General features: G+C 40.7%; 2 protein-coding genes across 2 annotated transcripts; one reads left to right on the forward strand and one right to left on the reverse strand.

Moving 5' to 3' along the window:
* Window positions 1-1,233: 1,233 nt before the first annotated feature.
* On the reverse strand, window positions 1,234-5,447 carry LOC146706896 (glutathione synthetase-like). Its single transcript, XM_085460714.1, has 7 exons — window positions 5,409-5,447; window positions 4,330-4,428; window positions 4,220-4,282; window positions 3,240-3,470; window positions 3,015-3,096; window positions 1,793-2,012; window positions 1,234-1,295 (listed from the first exon to the last, which is right to left on the reverse strand). The coding sequence occupies exons 1-6, from the start codon at window positions 5,445-5,447 to the stop codon at window positions 1,993-1,995; spliced, it is 534 nt and encodes a 177-aa protein (XP_085316840.1). The 3' UTR covers window positions 1,234-1,295; window positions 1,793-1,992.
* Window positions 5,448-7,526: 2,079 nt separating this feature from the next.
* On the forward strand, window positions 7,527-11,030 carry LOC146706897 (kinesin-like protein KIF1B). The gene is made up of 5 exons (XM_085460715.1): window positions 7,527-7,531; window positions 7,616-7,726; window positions 7,845-7,911; window positions 8,059-8,143; window positions 10,978-11,030. The coding sequence occupies exons 1-5, from the start codon at window positions 7,527-7,529 to the stop codon at window positions 11,028-11,030; spliced, it is 321 nt and encodes a 106-aa protein (XP_085316841.1).
* The last annotated feature ends 5,456 nt before the right edge of the window (window positions 11,031-16,486 follow it).

The following is a 16,486-nucleotide window of genomic DNA, read 5'->3' on the forward strand; positions in this document are numbered from 1 at the left end:
TCAAACGTACTCAGACTAGAACCTCTGTCCAAGGAGCTTTTAACCTTTACTTTATTGCTGCAGCTATCAGTGTCTTCCAGTCGAGTGATTCTCTGCTCTTCTTTATTCGACCTCAGGGGTTAGACCACCCTTCAGTCGTTGCACAGATCAGGGGATTATTCTGCCCCGATTTTCAAACAACGATCTGTGTATTCTGGGGTCACAGCCGTGTCCCCCTTTTTATCAAGAGCCTCTCGAACCTCGTTGGTCTGGTGTTCCTGGTTTTTTGCCAACCCCTTCATGGTTATTGCTGTGTTTATGGGATCCATCCTTTTGAGGTGACTAACTAGAGCCCAAACTGCATGACCCTTGGCCCCAGTTGCTGTCTCGGCAGTCTCCACGTCTATCTCTGCTGCGAAGGATCCTCATATCTCCGTGACCTCGTCTGGTGTCAGTTCCTTTCTCTGTAAGGCAGAAAACCAAAACACCTCTCTGCCTAGCCTTAATAATCTAATGTTGTTATTCATTGTTCCTCGAGTGATTCAAAATTGGTTTAGAATATTCAGAATGTTCAGGACTCTCTGGCCCAGGGACTTATTCTAATCATAATCTATGTGTGTGTAAGCGTGTTTGCATTTAGCCCTCTGCACTCAAAGTCAATACCTGCAATATATCAGTCCGGACCATCACGCCGAACGAAGCTTATGACCTTCTAAAGACTGAGTGCCAACTCATTATGAGCACATTTGCAATGCGTATATGAAAATAAAAATAACCACTTATTTTAGTAAAAGAAATCAAAAACAAATTAACCATTTTTACTTCTAACCTTTGCCACCTTTTTACAAAAATCATGTGTTTCTTTCAGCCTTCCGTCCTACGATTTCCTCTCTAGTGCGATACAGCCATGAAAAGTGTGTCCATCACAAGCCCACCACCATGATCTCAGGTCTTGAGGCAACAATCATGAAAACGAATCTTAACTGAGAGTGTTGGATGTCCTCATTGTTGCAGAGCACATGGACAGCATACTCACCTGGTTCTGTGGGCCAGCAGCACATGTCACACCATCCATCACCCTTGTCATCACATTCAATCTTGATCTGAGAGAAACCTGAAGACAGAAACGTTCAATGATAAAAACACACAGTAGAATAAAATTGTAAGAAGTCATCAGTTGATGCAGTTTAAGGACACTTGTTCTTCTGTGCAGTCTCACCTGGAGCGCACGTTTCTAGTTCATGCCATCATGACCAAAGATTCTTCAGTTAATAGTTTAAAGATGTCCGTGAATGCACTGCTAACTGCTCTTCACCCTTATAAAAATCAACATGCATTTAGAATAAGAAACACTTTTACAAAACCAAAAGCTTCACTGTACTTAGTGATTTATGTCTAAAAAACAGGTTCAGTTTGTAACTGAGAGAGCGGCTCAGTGGTGCTGAATTATATTTCCAATAGAAACACAATTTCATATGTTGTAGTAACAACACACTGCCACAAGATGGCAGCCTAGGCCTACGTTACCATGCTGTTCAAGTAAAAAAGAAAAAGTGACAGAGCCTTGAAAGAGTGACAGAGACACGTTTTATGAACTCATCTGTAATGTGTCACCTTTTCTGTAGAATGAAGAAGTGCTTCCCTTCTTTTAAAGTAAATACAGGCTTACAAAGATCCTCTAAACATGTTTCTGAAATAATCCTAAACACAATCATTAAATCAAAAATGCAAGAAACTATTTATTTAATCACTCTTCTTAACTTAATTCCTTAACTTATTACAAAAATAAACAAAGACTTTTCTGCTGTCTCACCTCTGTCAGTTTTCATGCTTTTGCAAGAACAGGTGGAGGTGCAGGTGGAACTTTGACTTCACTGTGGTTTGTATGTGCAGGCAGGAGTGTGACATCTCAGAACAGCAGAGGATTGTCGAGCACGGTGACTCCTGCTGCGACGCCCCCGTCTGACTGTCCTGAGCTCTTGGTCCTCAGCAGACGGCCCACACACTCATTCATCACCATGTCTTTACCCTGCCTGTAAGAAAACCAAGAAAAGGCTAACATTAGAAACAGCCACCAACCAATCCCTTTTACTCCACCACCCAAAAACCAGTGAGAAACACTAGTTAGTATTAACTTGGAATCAAAGTGCACTAATCCCCAGGCTCCCAGCATAACATACAGTCCAACACAAACTCCACAAACTGTCTTGCTTCAGCTGACTTTCCTTCACCTTCTCTCCAGACAATCTGTTGTGCTCTTTTCAGCACAAAGCCACATTCCTGCTCACTGATCCTCACCTCTTTTTAACCTAGTCTCAGCAACTTTGTCCCATAGCTCGCACATCCTTTCCACCTCCATCTTTCTTCCCAGCCAACTGATACATACCTTTTTCCTTCCTTAAAAGCCAGCCTAAGAACTACGATTTTATATACGCCCCATAAATGAAACTGCCATTTTCAAAAATCGTATCATCCAAATTCATGCAGCGTGGCTAAATTAAGAATGAATTGCAAACCCGAGCTTCCTTGCTAACATGATTAACAGCTAAATACTATCATAGTGGAGGTGTGAAATTACTGCTAAAATAGCTCATATGAACCCTGATACTGGACTTTGTATTTATCAAAACAAATGATCTGATATTACAAAGAAAACTAATGATTGCTTTTTACAGTATTAGCCCAGAGTGATGTAAGGCAGGGTGGTTAGTCAGCCATAACCTGCTGACAACTTGTATCTGGTAGCTTTTTCACATCCTGATCAATGTTGTTGTCAAGTGTGTCTCATATACACTATTATCTCAGTCACAGTACAGCATGCATGAATCACAGTAGATACAAAGTAACGCAAAACAGCAGGCAGTCATGTATGTGTCGTCACTGTTTTGACTGGCTCATACATGGAATGCAAGCAAATGCTGCATGTGTGTGCAGATCCACACATGCACTGCTTAAACTTCCCTAGTTTAATAAATGGTGAGCAATAAACAGAAGTTTTCAACATTTTTAAAGATGCTTCTATCCCCCCGCTGTACCTCCTCCTTCTCGCTGAGACTTCAAGACAAACCGTTCTGCTGCTGACAAGGCCACTGATACTGTTTTGTCCCTCTCTGGACCCTGTAGACGCGCGCAACCACAGAGAAATAAATCAGAGGAATAAAATGCAAATGATATTGCTTACACTGAACAGCAACACCCAGTTGAGGATTATCTAATGGCAAATTTTCCAAACAATGAAAAAAACGTGCCCTTTTTCTCACCGTGTCTAGAGTGTTAAGGTCAGCCAATGTCGCTCGGATCTGCTGCACAGCTTGAGGCTGGTCTGGGAAGAATCTGTCCAGGACTCCAGGTCTGGGGAGCACTTGCTGAACCTTCTTGGTACCAGCCAGGTGAGCGCTGATATCTGGACACTTCACAGCTCGAGAGCGCTCCATGAGGAGACGAGTATCCCAGCTCTGCAATTGAAAACAGACAATGAATTCTCTGCTTGTCTTTTTATCATTAGATGTATTTCTGTATTAAAAAATTCCGTTTATTGGGCCACTTTGTGCTAGAACAATTTTTCCAGCATAAAAGAGCCTCTATCATTTCACTAACTTTTGGAATCTTATTTCACTGCTGCTAATGACGTTTCACAAACTGTCACAGGTTTTTTAGCTTCGTTCGTATAAACTTTCTCGTGGTTGAGATTCCTGAGAAAACAGCCAGCACACTGAGCAGCAGAGGGTGACAACAGTTGGTTTATAATACGCTGAGATTTGACAGACAGAGACAGAAGAATGAAGGAGAACAACACAGAGTCACGCTATCAAGGAGAACCTGGACGGTAGATTCAGCAATTTGGCTTGAAACTTGCAAACTGTTTTAACTTGTTATGTCCGATTAAGTTTTCCTTCCAGGATGCTCGCCAGTTTTCTTTCACTTGTTTCCTGCCAGCAGAATGCACACACAGCTGCAGTAACTACACACAATGTTGCAGAAAACATGGAGCAGCAACAAACATGTGCTGGTCTCTAATCACCCATTCAAACTGACACAGCGACAGGTCTGTGGTCACTTATATCAGCCAATCAGGGCTAGACTTGGTGTTGCTTAGCAGGGAAAGAAATAAACTCAATGATAATGACGCTCCAGTTTCTCATGAATACGAATCACTTTAAGCAAGTCTGCAGGTTTCATTTTAGTGTTTTTAACTAAACTCTTTGATGTAGTCATTCTGAGTGCAAATCAAAAGTTGGACCTGTTCAGAAGTGTAGTTGTCAGGCATGTAACCGTTCCTGAAATACACCACAGTTTGCCGTCCCTGAAGTGAAAGTGACACAAAAGACACATTAATCCATGTCGACACACAGCGACCTCCATCTCCTCTTCATCCAGTTTGGAGGCCTTCCTTGAAGTCTCTCGTGCTGCTGTCCACTGGGAATCCCCACATGTGCCTTTTCCCCATGTCTATGACATGTAACAAATATAAAAAAATAGCAAGAATTATAAAGTAAATGACAAGATTTTCCATTTACTCTAATTTAACAGTAGTCATCTTGCAGAAGACAGTCGTTTGGTTACTATAGTAAAAACTATTATGTCAAATTAACCAAAATGAAAAACAAAATCACCTAAACTTGCATTTTTCACTGCCTTCTGTAAAGTGTCAACAAATGCAGACATTTTGCTGTCTTCAGCAACAAAAACGCCATCATTTTTCCTTCTATTAGTCCCACATATGATCGTTGTAAACTTGGAGAAGCCTCTCTCACTCATTTATTTTGGACTTGCCCCAAATTGCATAACTATTGGTTGGACAGTTTTAAATGTTTTTCTGATATCTACAATTGCACATTAGAGCCGGACCCAATAACTGCATTGTTTGGATCTTCCTCTTCCCTTTTACACCTCAGCTCTGCTGCACAAACTACATTTTTGTTCGGAATGGTAATTGCTAAGAAAATGATCTTGACTCTCTGGAAGTCGGATATTGTAGCTCAATTCAAAATGTGGCTAACAGAACTGACTGCTCTGTTGCACGTGGAGAGGATTAGGTACACATCAGCGGACAAACTTAGTCATTTCTTTGATGTGTGGCATTTTATTTCTGTTTATTGCCGGTGCTTAAGTAGTATTTTTGTTGTTGCTGCATAATATTTTGCTTTATCTGTGTGTTTTTGCCCGTGCTGTTGTGTTGTCTGTTTTGTTTTATTGGGTTTTTTGTTTGTTTCTTTTTTTTTTTTTTGGGGGGGGGGGGGGGGGGGGGTCTTTTTTTTCTTATATCAAAAAATCTCAATAAACATACTTTAAAAAAAATAAACGCACCATCAGCCATCATGCTAAATTTGCATCTTCAAAAGTCAATGCAGCCAGACTCACACCTGATTATAAATGTTCAGGAGACACTGTTTAATGTTTAGTGTTAACTTAAATCACTCATCATTTACAGTATTACAGAGTTCGGGGTTATGGGTTAGCACTGTCATGTTACCCGTAACTGTATTAACTATGGTAGTAACTTAACTAGCAGTATTGGTCAAATTACTTGAAAAAAGTAAACCAGTAACTATTACTGATTACTTCCCCCAAAAAGTAATCCCGTTTTGTTACTGATTACTTATTTTCAAAAGTAATTAATTACTTAGTTACTTTTTAAAAACATGATTTACAACCTGAATAGGTGATAAAACGATAGATCTTTCAGCCCAATTCTACTTTTTCTGCATAATCCATCATACAAAATGTAATCAAATGGAAAAGTCTGTTTTTAAACTTGTTTTATTAGTTTTAATCTTTTAACTTTATGCATCAAGCAAAAATGTAATTATATGCAACATTCTGACTAGAAGAAATTTGTTTAACATTTAAACCTATTTTCTGCACATTCCAGCACATAAAATATTTTTTTGTGTGTGTGTTTACACTCAGTCTTTCAAATAAATGCAAGTGAAACACAGCAGAAAATAAATAAAATGAAAGACTCAGCGGTCCTGTTGCTCTATTTTCACCTGTATAGCAGGCAGATGTTTGCTGGATTTCTTACCTGTAAACAGTGGGTCGTGTGTGATAAAAGCTTGTGCAGGAAGTAGCAGGTGTAGACTGGCCCACTGTATGAAGTGATAAGATGTGAAAGGACATATATAGGGTACCTTAAAAGTGTTTCCCTGAGCTTTTACTTGTGGCTTGAAATCTAAATAAATCGAAATAAATGTGAATTTAAAAAAGCAAAAAAAAGGAGGAGCCCGGAGCTTCGTCTTTCGCTCGGCCTACCCTGCAGTAGCAGACGAACCGTCAGAGACTCGAACTTGGTCGTTAAACTCTGGGGTCTGAATGCTGGCCTCTTAACGCTGCGCACCACACAGCCGGCCAGTTAATGCTATAAAAAAAAGGACATTTATCTTTTGTTCTTCAACAATTTTTTTTTCGTTTTTCTAAATCTATTTAGCTTCTTGTGCAGTATTGTTCCACACAAATGACACAAGGAAACCTAGCTATTTTTTATTCACAAAATGGGACTGCCAATGTTGTAGGTGTTACTGCCAAAGTCTTCCTGCTAGCCGGAACACCGGAAACCTGCTGGCGGCGCCACTATGTTCTCACCACACTCTTCAGCTTCAGCTTTGTTGCCTCTTTTCGGCACACCTACCTAGTCCCACTCATCCACTTTATCTGCTCATGGCAGATTTCCCCACACTGACCACTCCTTGGATTAAGGTAAATTCAAGCAGGTCATTACAAAAAAGACACACAGCTTATCATCGTATCCTTGTGCAACACCTAAAAGCACTCTGTTCATTTGTTTGCTAGATTAGCCGCTAGCATACACACACTGTGTTAGCGGCTTGTTGCTACACACCTGTTACTGTGTATTTTTCAATGGTTCAGCACTCCTTGGATTTTTAGACAGTAATGAGATCATGTGCACACTCCACAGAGGTCCAGAGTCCAAATGTGACCTCTAGCACCAAACGCTTGCTGCAGTTGTTGGTGTCAGAGGTGACACACAAGGTATCGGTTTTCATTGAGATTACTTTTTCATATAGGACCGTGTATGTTTGGATAGCTTTTTGCCCTTGAAAACTGCCGTTTAATATTAGACATTGTTGTCTAATGTTATAAATGGATTGATCTGAAACGTGTAAGTGTGACAAATATGGAATAAGATACGAAATCAGAAAGGAGGCAAATACTTTTTCACAGCTCTATAGTCTGTAAATGGCCTTCTTTTGGCTATAGTAGATCTTTTACTTGTTCTTTTTTTAATTGTTTGTTAAAATAGTTTTTTCGATCATATTGAGTATAGACGAATGCAACTGTGAGCTTTAGCGATTAGCCCGTTTCAACAGGACCATGATCCTGATGTGTGAGACAGCAGGGTGCTGCCATTGGTGTTGTAATGTGTGATTTAGTTCATCCTAACATTTCAGTTTGCTTCCAGTATCTATCCTCTGTGATTACTGGCTCTACAGACAGATTTAATAGAAGTGTGTGAGCTATTGGCTCAGTATAAAGGGTCAGTAGTGTTTTCATGTCACCTATCCATCCTCCATTTAGTCACCCAAAGCATGAAGTAAATACTCCTCACTTTTATTCATCTTCTCTTAAATTCAGACAAATTCCCAGTTGTTAACGTTGAGCTGTGTGTGTGTGTCAGTTGCAGCCACCAAGTTGAACACCAACACCAAATCCAACCTGGGTCAGTGTGTGTCAGCAAGTACGACCTGCTGGTCTGGTTTGAGATCAGCGAGCTGGAGCCCACTGGAGAGTGAGTATCCACCTGGAGTGTTATATTCACGCACAAGCTTTAAAGGAACCATAAAAATTATCTCCAGGAAGAACATTATAAGTTGGGATGTTGTGTCACCTCCTCCCTCCATGCACAGGTACATCCCAGCCATCGTGGATCACAGTGGAGGCCTGCCCTGTCATGGTACCTACCTGCTGCACCAGGTACAGGATTGGTGCACATGTTGTTTCCTTATTACTCACACAGTGGTAACTGCTTCCTTTGTACACAGTTGAATATCTTATTTTAAAGCGTAATGTTTCTCTAGCTGTGCTCACTGTGATCCTGAGCTCCTGTTATGTTTGCTGCAGGGGATCCAGCGGAGGATGACAGTGACCCTCATCCACGAGAAGGGCAGCGAGCTCCATTGGAAAGATGTTCATGAGCTCGTTGTAGGTGAGCAGCCTGCCTTTAGGGTCTAGTCGTACTATACCTCTGTGTAGAAAACAAAAACCCAAAGCACAGAAACAATGTTTTATAGTGTTTGTGTGCTTTTGATAGAGGAAGACAGGACAGAACATCATTAAAGGGACTTGACTTTGTGAGATCACACTGAAAACGCACCACTCGGTTCACTCTGAGATTTTTTCAGTCTGGAAAGATGAATCTGTCGGGCTTTAGGCTGCTTCTCACTTTAAGCAGTTCATGCTGTAGCTGATGGACCAAAAATGACATTTGATATTTTAGACATTCAGCTGCTGACTCTGAAGCCAACAGGCTCTTGAGTGTGGATGATTGTGTTGGTACTGGATGCTGTGATCAAACAGCTGTTCTGATCTGTCTTCATTCATGCCTGTTGTTATTAAGCCTCCTAAGCTCCAAACCAGTAAAAGCAATCTTTGGAGGCAGCACCCTTTTTAGTACTTTGCTGTATTTGTTTGTGATTGTGTGACACTGAACCACAGTGCTATGTATATCCTCTGTAACACTTAGACGTCTCCAGATCAGCATTTTCCCCCTAAGCTGTTTCTCACTATAGAGTCTTTCCTCTGTAGAAATGAGGCCAATGAGGCACCAGCAGAGCGTGTCTGGCTCTCAGTCTGTGGTTGATAGTGCCCCCTGCTGTTAATAACAGGAACAGTGTAACTAGGGCTGGGTATCGTCACTGATTTCTAGAATCGATTCAGATTCACAAGGTCCCGAATCAATTCGATCCACGTTTTGATTCAATTAGATTCGATTTAAATCGGGGAAATTTTGCCTCAGACAGTCAGAAATATTATAATTCAGATCAGTACATTTACATATTTTTGTATCTATAAAAAGGAAGCTGACACTCGCAAGACTTTGTCAAAGGTGTGAGCATCACAGCAGATGCCTTTGTGTCGAAGTAGCTGAAGATAAAACACAGAAGGTGATTTTCCTGGCCTGGGATTTTATAAAAATATTCTGCAGTACATCAAAAACGAAAGAAAACCATTAATCAACACATGAACATTACCTCTGAAGTTACAACGGTTTTATTACAGACACAGCATTTTGCATAATTTTAAAAAGTTTACATTTGTTCAGAAGCCTATTGAACAGCAGAAATTAGGTTTTCTTTTCGGAAGTAAGTAAAAGGAAAAAAAACATCAGCCGACAGCCTGTAAACAACGGTAGACTTGTGCGTAACAAGCAAGCGAATAATGTAGAAAACAGATTTTTGGACTGGAAACTGTTCTTGAAGTGTACTGTGTGTGTGTGAGAGAGAGAGAGAGAGAGAGCTGTGCATGAAGTGTGGTGGAAGCAAAACAGCAAAAGTCAGAGTGAATTCATGACGATGTTTTTGTGAAGCTTAGTTTGGATCTTCTTTTGCTGCTGGTTCAAGGTTCTTTATTTGTCACATGCATAGTTATACAAGTATAACACACAGTGAAATGTAGCCTGACACGCTCCTCGACATGTGCAAAAATTGGGGGGGGGTGTAGAGGAAGAACATTATATATATATATGTACATACATATAGTATATACACTGGGTGAATGTGCAGTAGTAGCAGCAAGCAGGTGAATTCTGTACATTAATATGAATAGACATCTGACTATTTTACAGGATAGACAATATAAACATATTTAAAATTAAAGGAATTGAAATGTACATTGTGCCTTGGTTTAGTGTCTGGAAGAGTCCTGTCTCAGTCAATTATAGATGATGTGAGAGGGCGGGTGTGTGTGTTTAGGGCACGGATGGCTTGGGGATAGAAGCTCCTCTTGAGTCTCTCTGTCCTTGCCCGGAAGATGCGGAACCTTCTACCAGATTGCAGAAGTTGGAACAGTTTGTTGCCAGGATGGGACGGGTCCTTCAGTATCTGCGCTGCTCTAGTCCGGCATCTCCTGGTGTAGGTGTCCTGAAGCGGGGGGAGAGCAATCCTGCAGCAGCGTTCTGCTGTACGGATCACTCTCTGGAGAGCTTTTTGGTCCTTCACACAGCTGTTCCCAAACCACGATGTCATGTTCTGTGTGAGGATGCTCTCCACAGCGCCTGTATAGAAAATCCTGAGGATCTTTGGAGAGACCCTGAACTTCCTCAGTTGTCGTAGGTGATACAGGCGCTGCCTAGCCTTTTTGGTCTGGACCTGAATGTGGGCAGCCCATGTCAGGTCTGAGGAGATGTGGACACCAAGATACTTGAAGGACTGCACCCTCTCCACTGGAGCTCCATTGATGATGATGGGCTTGTAGTCTCTGTGCTGACCCCTTCTGAAGTCCACCACCAGCTCCTTGGTCTTGCTGACGTTCAGCTGGAGGTGGTTCGGTCAATATTGTTTGGAGAGAGATCAAACTAACAGCTTTAGAATCAGCGCAAAAAGGGTGTAAACACAAAGCGCGGAGCCGCCGAAACATCGGAATCAGGAGCTGTCGCCTTTCAGCCCCGACCGTGTCCGTGCCGTCAGGTGAGAAAGGCGACATCTCACTGATTCTGATCCGCGGGTCCGCGCTGTGTGTTTACGTCTTTGTGTAGAATCTGTGTACCTGCTCTCATTTACTGTTTTAGCTGTTTGGTGGTTCTTGAAATTTTGTGAGGTTTAACCTGAGATTCTGGCGTTTTGGGCAAAATAAATTAATATTAAAAAATCGATTCAGGATTTTAATGAATCGATATCACGTTATCCAAGCCAGAATCAATTTTTATCGATAAATCGACAAATCGTGAGCTCAGACCATTTTATTTCTTTCTGCATAAAATACAAATCTGCATCATTTTTTAAAAAAGTGCTTTAAGCTGAACTAATTGTCCCTTTTTTCTAGAACCTGGTGAATCACCCTCTCTTCACTGTGCAGAGCTGTACAGAGCTCAATGATATTTTACAGAAAAAAATCCCCCGAGGTCCACCGAGTCAAGAGCTATCAACACTGGTTCTGTGGACAAAGTCCTGGGAAAGATATACAGTAAATCCCAAAACACGCTGTGCCAAAAAGAATTGGTCCACCCCAAGGATCGGGTCCCCCGACACAAACAGATTAACATAGTGTACGCTGTTAAGTGCCAGGAGGATTGCAAGGATTTATACATCGGGGAAACCAAACAACCTCTGGCGAACACGGAAGAGCTACCTCGTCAGGCCAGGACTCTGCAGTCTATTTACACCTACAGGCCAGTGGACACTCTTTCAATGATGAGGATGTAACATCCTGGACAGGGAGGAACACTGGTTTGAGCGCGGAGTCAAGGAGGACATTTACATGAAAAGGAAAAGACCATCTCTGAATCGAGGAGGGGGCCTAAGGGTTCATCTGTCAGCATCTTACAATGCTGTGATTGCAGCCATTCCCCAAATCTCTGTGAATGGTATTCATGGCCATTGATCAGTGGGTTTTGGTCAGTGGTTGTTGATGAATGGTCATGAGAGTTTGCATAATTAAGATTAAAGAACTGACCTCCCAGCCCATTGTTCCTTGAGTGGGCTGGTTTCAGTCATTATGCAAATGTACTGTTTATAAGGTTGGGGAAACCTGCAGTCAGCTGAGACTGAAGAAGTCACTTGGATGAGTGACGAAACATTTCTCCCACAAAACGCTACGTCCAGATGAACAGAATCAACTTTTAGAGGTCTCATTTCAGTTGTCTCAATCCACTTTATACTGTAAATTAAAAAGCCTACAATAAACATTCATCCTTTACAGTGGCAGCAGTTGGCTATTGTCTCTGAAAACAGGGTTAACTGGGCGCGCCCCTTATTCCACTGAAAACTGTAGCACATCTTAATTTCATAGCCTCGTCTGCATTCGATTAAAAATCACTTCAAGCTGAGTCGCCTGCAGCTTTATCTGGCTGGGTGCACATGGGCATTATGGATAAATCCCTGGTTTTTAACAGGAGGTTAAAATGTCACTGGCTCTGCTTTCAGTATTCTGAGATCAGTTACAATCTGCTTTTTGCATGGAAACAGGACTAGCATTAGCAATAAACATGGTTCTTGTCATCGTGATAGATAAGTTACAATGTTGATTCTTAGGACTCTTTAGCACATGAATAAGGAAAGCCTTGACAGCAGACAGTGGGACTCCTGCCATATTCTGTTTAACCACACAGGCAAGTTGAACAGTTACAGGTGCAGCCAGTATTTTATTTTTAATATATTTAAATTATCTTTGTAAATCAAGTTGCAGGCCTGGTTTTCTGAACTCATTAATGATTATTTTGAGATATTTGGCCCTCACAGGACAGACACCATACAAACATATGCTTTTAAAGATGATGATGGATTAGTGTAGATTCAAAAGAGCAACGTATTTAAAATCAGCTCTGGTTTAATTATCTGTAGCAACACTATGAGTCCATACAACACTGAAGGGGAAACGTTTTGGCAAAATAAATACTTGTACATGTGTACATTTAGGTAGTAATACAGTTCTATCTGTGCTGAGGTATTTTGAAGGTGATCTGTTATTATAAATTCTAGTGCCATCCAATAATTAGCCATAGTGCATGAATGTAGATTGTGCCTGACTTTTTAACTGCACTCCTTTCTGAGTGTATCCAGTATGTAAATATAAATGATTACCTGGCACAATGGTCTGCTGTAAGGTGGAGTTATGACGTCCCAGCTTGTTCTGGGCTTCACAGTAATAATGCCCACTGTGTTCAGGTCTGAACTTGGTGACGGTGAAGTTCTGTCCAAATGCTTTCGGTAAATTTCCATCCTCCTTGTACAAGGTGTAGTTAGCTGCTGGGTTAGCATCACTGCTACAGGTCAGAGTGACTGAACTGCCCTCCACTATCTCAGCAGAGGGGCTCACTGACACAGTGGGAAGCCTTGGACCATCTAGGAAACATGTAAAAAAGTCAAATCAAAATCACTCCTATAACCCTAAAAAGTATTACTTTGAAAGTTTTGGACAAAAAAAAATACATGCATTTTGTATCGATGGATAGATACTGTTAACTCTCATAGATACTCTTAACTCATTACTCTTAAAGAACTTCATTTGTGTTCTTTATATTAAGATGCCTCACTCACATTTCGCATCTCTCCAGCTGACACTGGAGACTGAGCTGAGTGTGTTTGGTTTCAGGTTAGTTCTTTAGTTTCCCTCAGTTTAGGTTTGTTTGCTCCCTGCTCTGCTCTTCCTGTGTTTTTGCCTCTTTATCACTTGTTTGTTTCTTTGTTTCACTCGCACCCCAGCCAGTACCTGCATTTTGGATCCTTTTCTCGATACACAACACGACTGCTGCCCCAGCCATGACACTTTTTGGGATTTCCTTACCTGGATGATTGAGAAGTCTGATCAATACGTCAACAGAGAAATGAAGTCTAAATAGTGAATATGTCTGTTGTAATGTCAAGATTTTTTTTTGTATGTAGACATGATGGAACATGTCTGCACACACAAAAAACTGGGTCACCAATCTATTATCATCTTGACATGATTGTGAATGAGAAGAATCGTGTGTAATGGCTAAACCCAGAATTATGATTTATATGTGATTTTACCTTTAGTTAATTATGCTCGTGTGTGTGTGTGTGTGTGTGTGTGTGTGTGTGTGTGTGTGTGTGTGTGTGTGTGTGTGTGTGTGTGTGTGTAAGAAAAGGAATGAGAGCAGACACAGGGTACTTTGATCTCTGAACGTCTGACTTTAAAACTATATCCATCCATTCTCTTCCAACATATCCCTTTTGTCATAGGATGAGAGGCGGGGTTTGACACTATATGATTTAGCAAAAAGCAAAAAGAAAGTACTGAGTAAACTGTGATTGAGAAACACAGAACTTTAATAGGAAAGTGTATTTGGATTAAAAGGGATTATGCTAAAGTGAGTGTGCTAATGAATCTGAATTTAATGAAATGTGAAGTGAAACCCTTTCATATGTGACTGAATGTTAAAATGTAATGGAATTATTAGTGTTAAAAGAAATAGAGAGATGGTGATATGGTGGTTAGACTGGTTTTAACATGGAACACTGAGATAAAACACAGGCTCATCTCCAACCTCAAGCTAATCGTTATTATTATTGTTGTTGTTGTTGTTGTTGTTGATTCTGCTTTTGCTTTTCTCCTCCAAAACTGCTTTAAAATAATCTCCTGCAATTAAAGTCGAAATTGTGGACATTCACTTTTTTAACCCACTGTTAAACAGTAAAAGGATAACTCTGAGTATTCAGTTAGTTTAGTGCAAATAGCACCTACAGGTTACTCCCGTCTTTTAAATTAACAGTCCCTTGGGGTTAACTGTCCAGACCTCTAAAAACTAGCCCTGATTAAAAAGCATGACATAGAGGGGAGCTGCCACGACAGGTGAATATCGAATTAACAGAGATATGAGTGGTTAAACATATGCACAGGACATGACAGAGCCTCACAAGGTGAGACAGGCAAGAAATCATGAACCAGAAATATAAATAAACTCAGAGTCAGAAAAGGAACTAAACTCAAAGACCCATAAACGCTGTAACCAGAAGTGACACCTAGAAGGATGGCTTTCTAAGAAGAGGCGATGTTGCAAGAGATTCTGATTACTCTCAAGCAAGCAGTGCCATTGATGTTCAAATAATTTGATTATTAAAAATTATCAATACAAATTAATTGCTTCAATGCTTATCTGTAATCTTCTTAATGTGTTAAAAGAAGTGAACGCGAGACCGGAAATGTAGGCTTCAGGATCATATATTAAAGCTGATGGAACAATAACATTGTTGGAAAACCATGCCATGGTCCCTGGGCTTTGAGAGGATTAATTTCTAGTTCTCTATTTGTCATTGTCCGTATGTCCTCGCCGATCCGACCTGCTATTTCTACCAGTCAACACCGGATTGTTGTATGACAAACACTGGTGAAACCCTGTTTCACAAGTTAAAGACCGTTTTGTTCTTTGGAAGATGTTCTCCTTTCTGTCCAGGAAACCTGTGAAGCAGTTTTGAAGACAGCACAGACACCTCTTTGTAAATATTTGGGGGTAAAGTTGCAGAGAGAGTTTAATAATAATGATAATGGATTGCATTTATATAGTGCTTTTTGGAGACCCTCAAAGCACTTTACAATTCCACTATTCATTCACTCTCACATTCACACACTGGTGGAGGCAGCTACAGTTGTAGCCACAGCTGCCCTTTGGCAGACTGACAGAAGCCAGGCTGCCATATCGCGCCATCGGCCCCTCTGGCCATCACCAGTAGGCGGTAGGTGAAGTGTCTTGTCCAAGGACACAACGACCGAGACTGTCCGAGCCGGTGTGGGCGTTAGAGTGGGATTAACACAAATGTGGATGTCACATTATGAAACTGTTTTTATTGCACCTTGTAAATAATCTCACTGTCTTTGATTTGATTAAGAAGTCCTGCAGTTGAGTCCTGCTTTTCCTGACAGCATTTATGGACTTTTGTTTATCAGTGTCTTTTCTTTAGACGCTCTTATTTTAAATGCTAGTTATTTGCTTAGTCATTAGGTTTGTGTTTGTGTCTCTGTGTTTGTCATTTCCTATTTTATTTCAATGGTCTCTTGTCTCTGTTGCTTTGTATTTTGTGCCACTTCCTTCCCTCATTACCAGGTGTTTGTTTATTATCCGAGTCGCTGCTTGTCATTTGTCACATCCACTCTCAATGCTGTGTGCTCCTTTGTTCTGTTTCCCTAGATTGCTAGCCTTCCTGTCATGTTTGGGTCAAATCTGAATGATTTACAACTTAAAACACTCATAAATATTGTTTTACATGTGATTGCCTCAAGGTATTATGATATCCTGGGCTCCGATGCTTTGGAACAACCTTCCTCTTCATATTAGACCAGCGTCTTCAGTGCAGGTCTTTAAGTCCAGATTGGCTTTTACCTCGGCGGGAAACTGACATCCTTCCTTATTATTTTATACTCTGTTTTGCTTTTCTTTGTTTCTGTATTGTTCAGCACTTTGGTCTGCCTGGCGCATTTTTTAAAGTGCTATATCAATAAACGATGATGATGATGATGATGATGATGATGATGATATCCTGGACACTATGCACTTGAACATATAAACGTGATGATCACCGCTTTCATTGAATTTTGTATGTTTTAATCAACCTTGTTACATCTGTGGTGTTCCCGGTCAAAAGGACCACCATAGAAAATGAATGGGAATCCACTGATGAATGGATAATAAAGTGAGCACTGGGAATGAAAATCTGTAGCTGCAACACCAGAGGCCACAAGAGCACACTCAAACCTCATGATACTGACTCAAGACCACAAAGAAAATTCAATTTGTTTTATCTATTAAATCCATTACTTTTATCTTAAAATTGGCTTTCACTTAAAGTAGTGGTTTTCGGTACATTTTCAATCAAAA

The sequence above is a fragment of the Copadichromis virginalis genome, linkage group LG6 (genome assembly GCF_057382275.1).
Source record: "Copadichromis virginalis isolate Kocher_CV1m ecotype Utaka linkage group LG6, C_Virginalis_male_GT1.1, whole genome shotgun sequence".
Taxonomy (NCBI): domain Eukaryota; kingdom Metazoa; phylum Chordata; class Actinopteri; order Cichliformes; family Cichlidae; genus Copadichromis; species Copadichromis virginalis.

Excerpts from the sequence above, each read along its gene's own strand:
- LOC146706896 (XM_085460714.1), bottom strand. The coding sequence starts at position 5,447 with ATGACAGTGCTAACCCATAACCCCGAACTCTGTAATACT. Across the intron at positions 4,429-5,408 it reads ACCCCGAACTCTGTAATACT|ACATGGGGAAAAGGCACATG; the intron begins GTAAATGATGAG and ends TACATGTCATAG. Across the intron at positions 3,097-3,239 it reads ACCTTAACACTCTAGACACG|GGTCCAGAGAGGGACAAAAC; the intron begins GTGAGAAAAAGG and ends GCGCGTCTACAG.
- LOC146706897 (XM_085460715.1), top strand. Across the intron at positions 7,727-7,844 it reads GAGCTGGAGCCCACTGGAGA|GTACATCCCAGCCATCGTGG; the intron begins GTGAGTATCCAC and ends CTCCATGCACAG. Across the intron at positions 8,144-10,977 it reads TGTTCATGAGCTCGTTGTAG|AACCTGGTGAATCACCCTCT; the intron begins GTGAGCAGCCTG and ends CCTTTTTTCTAG.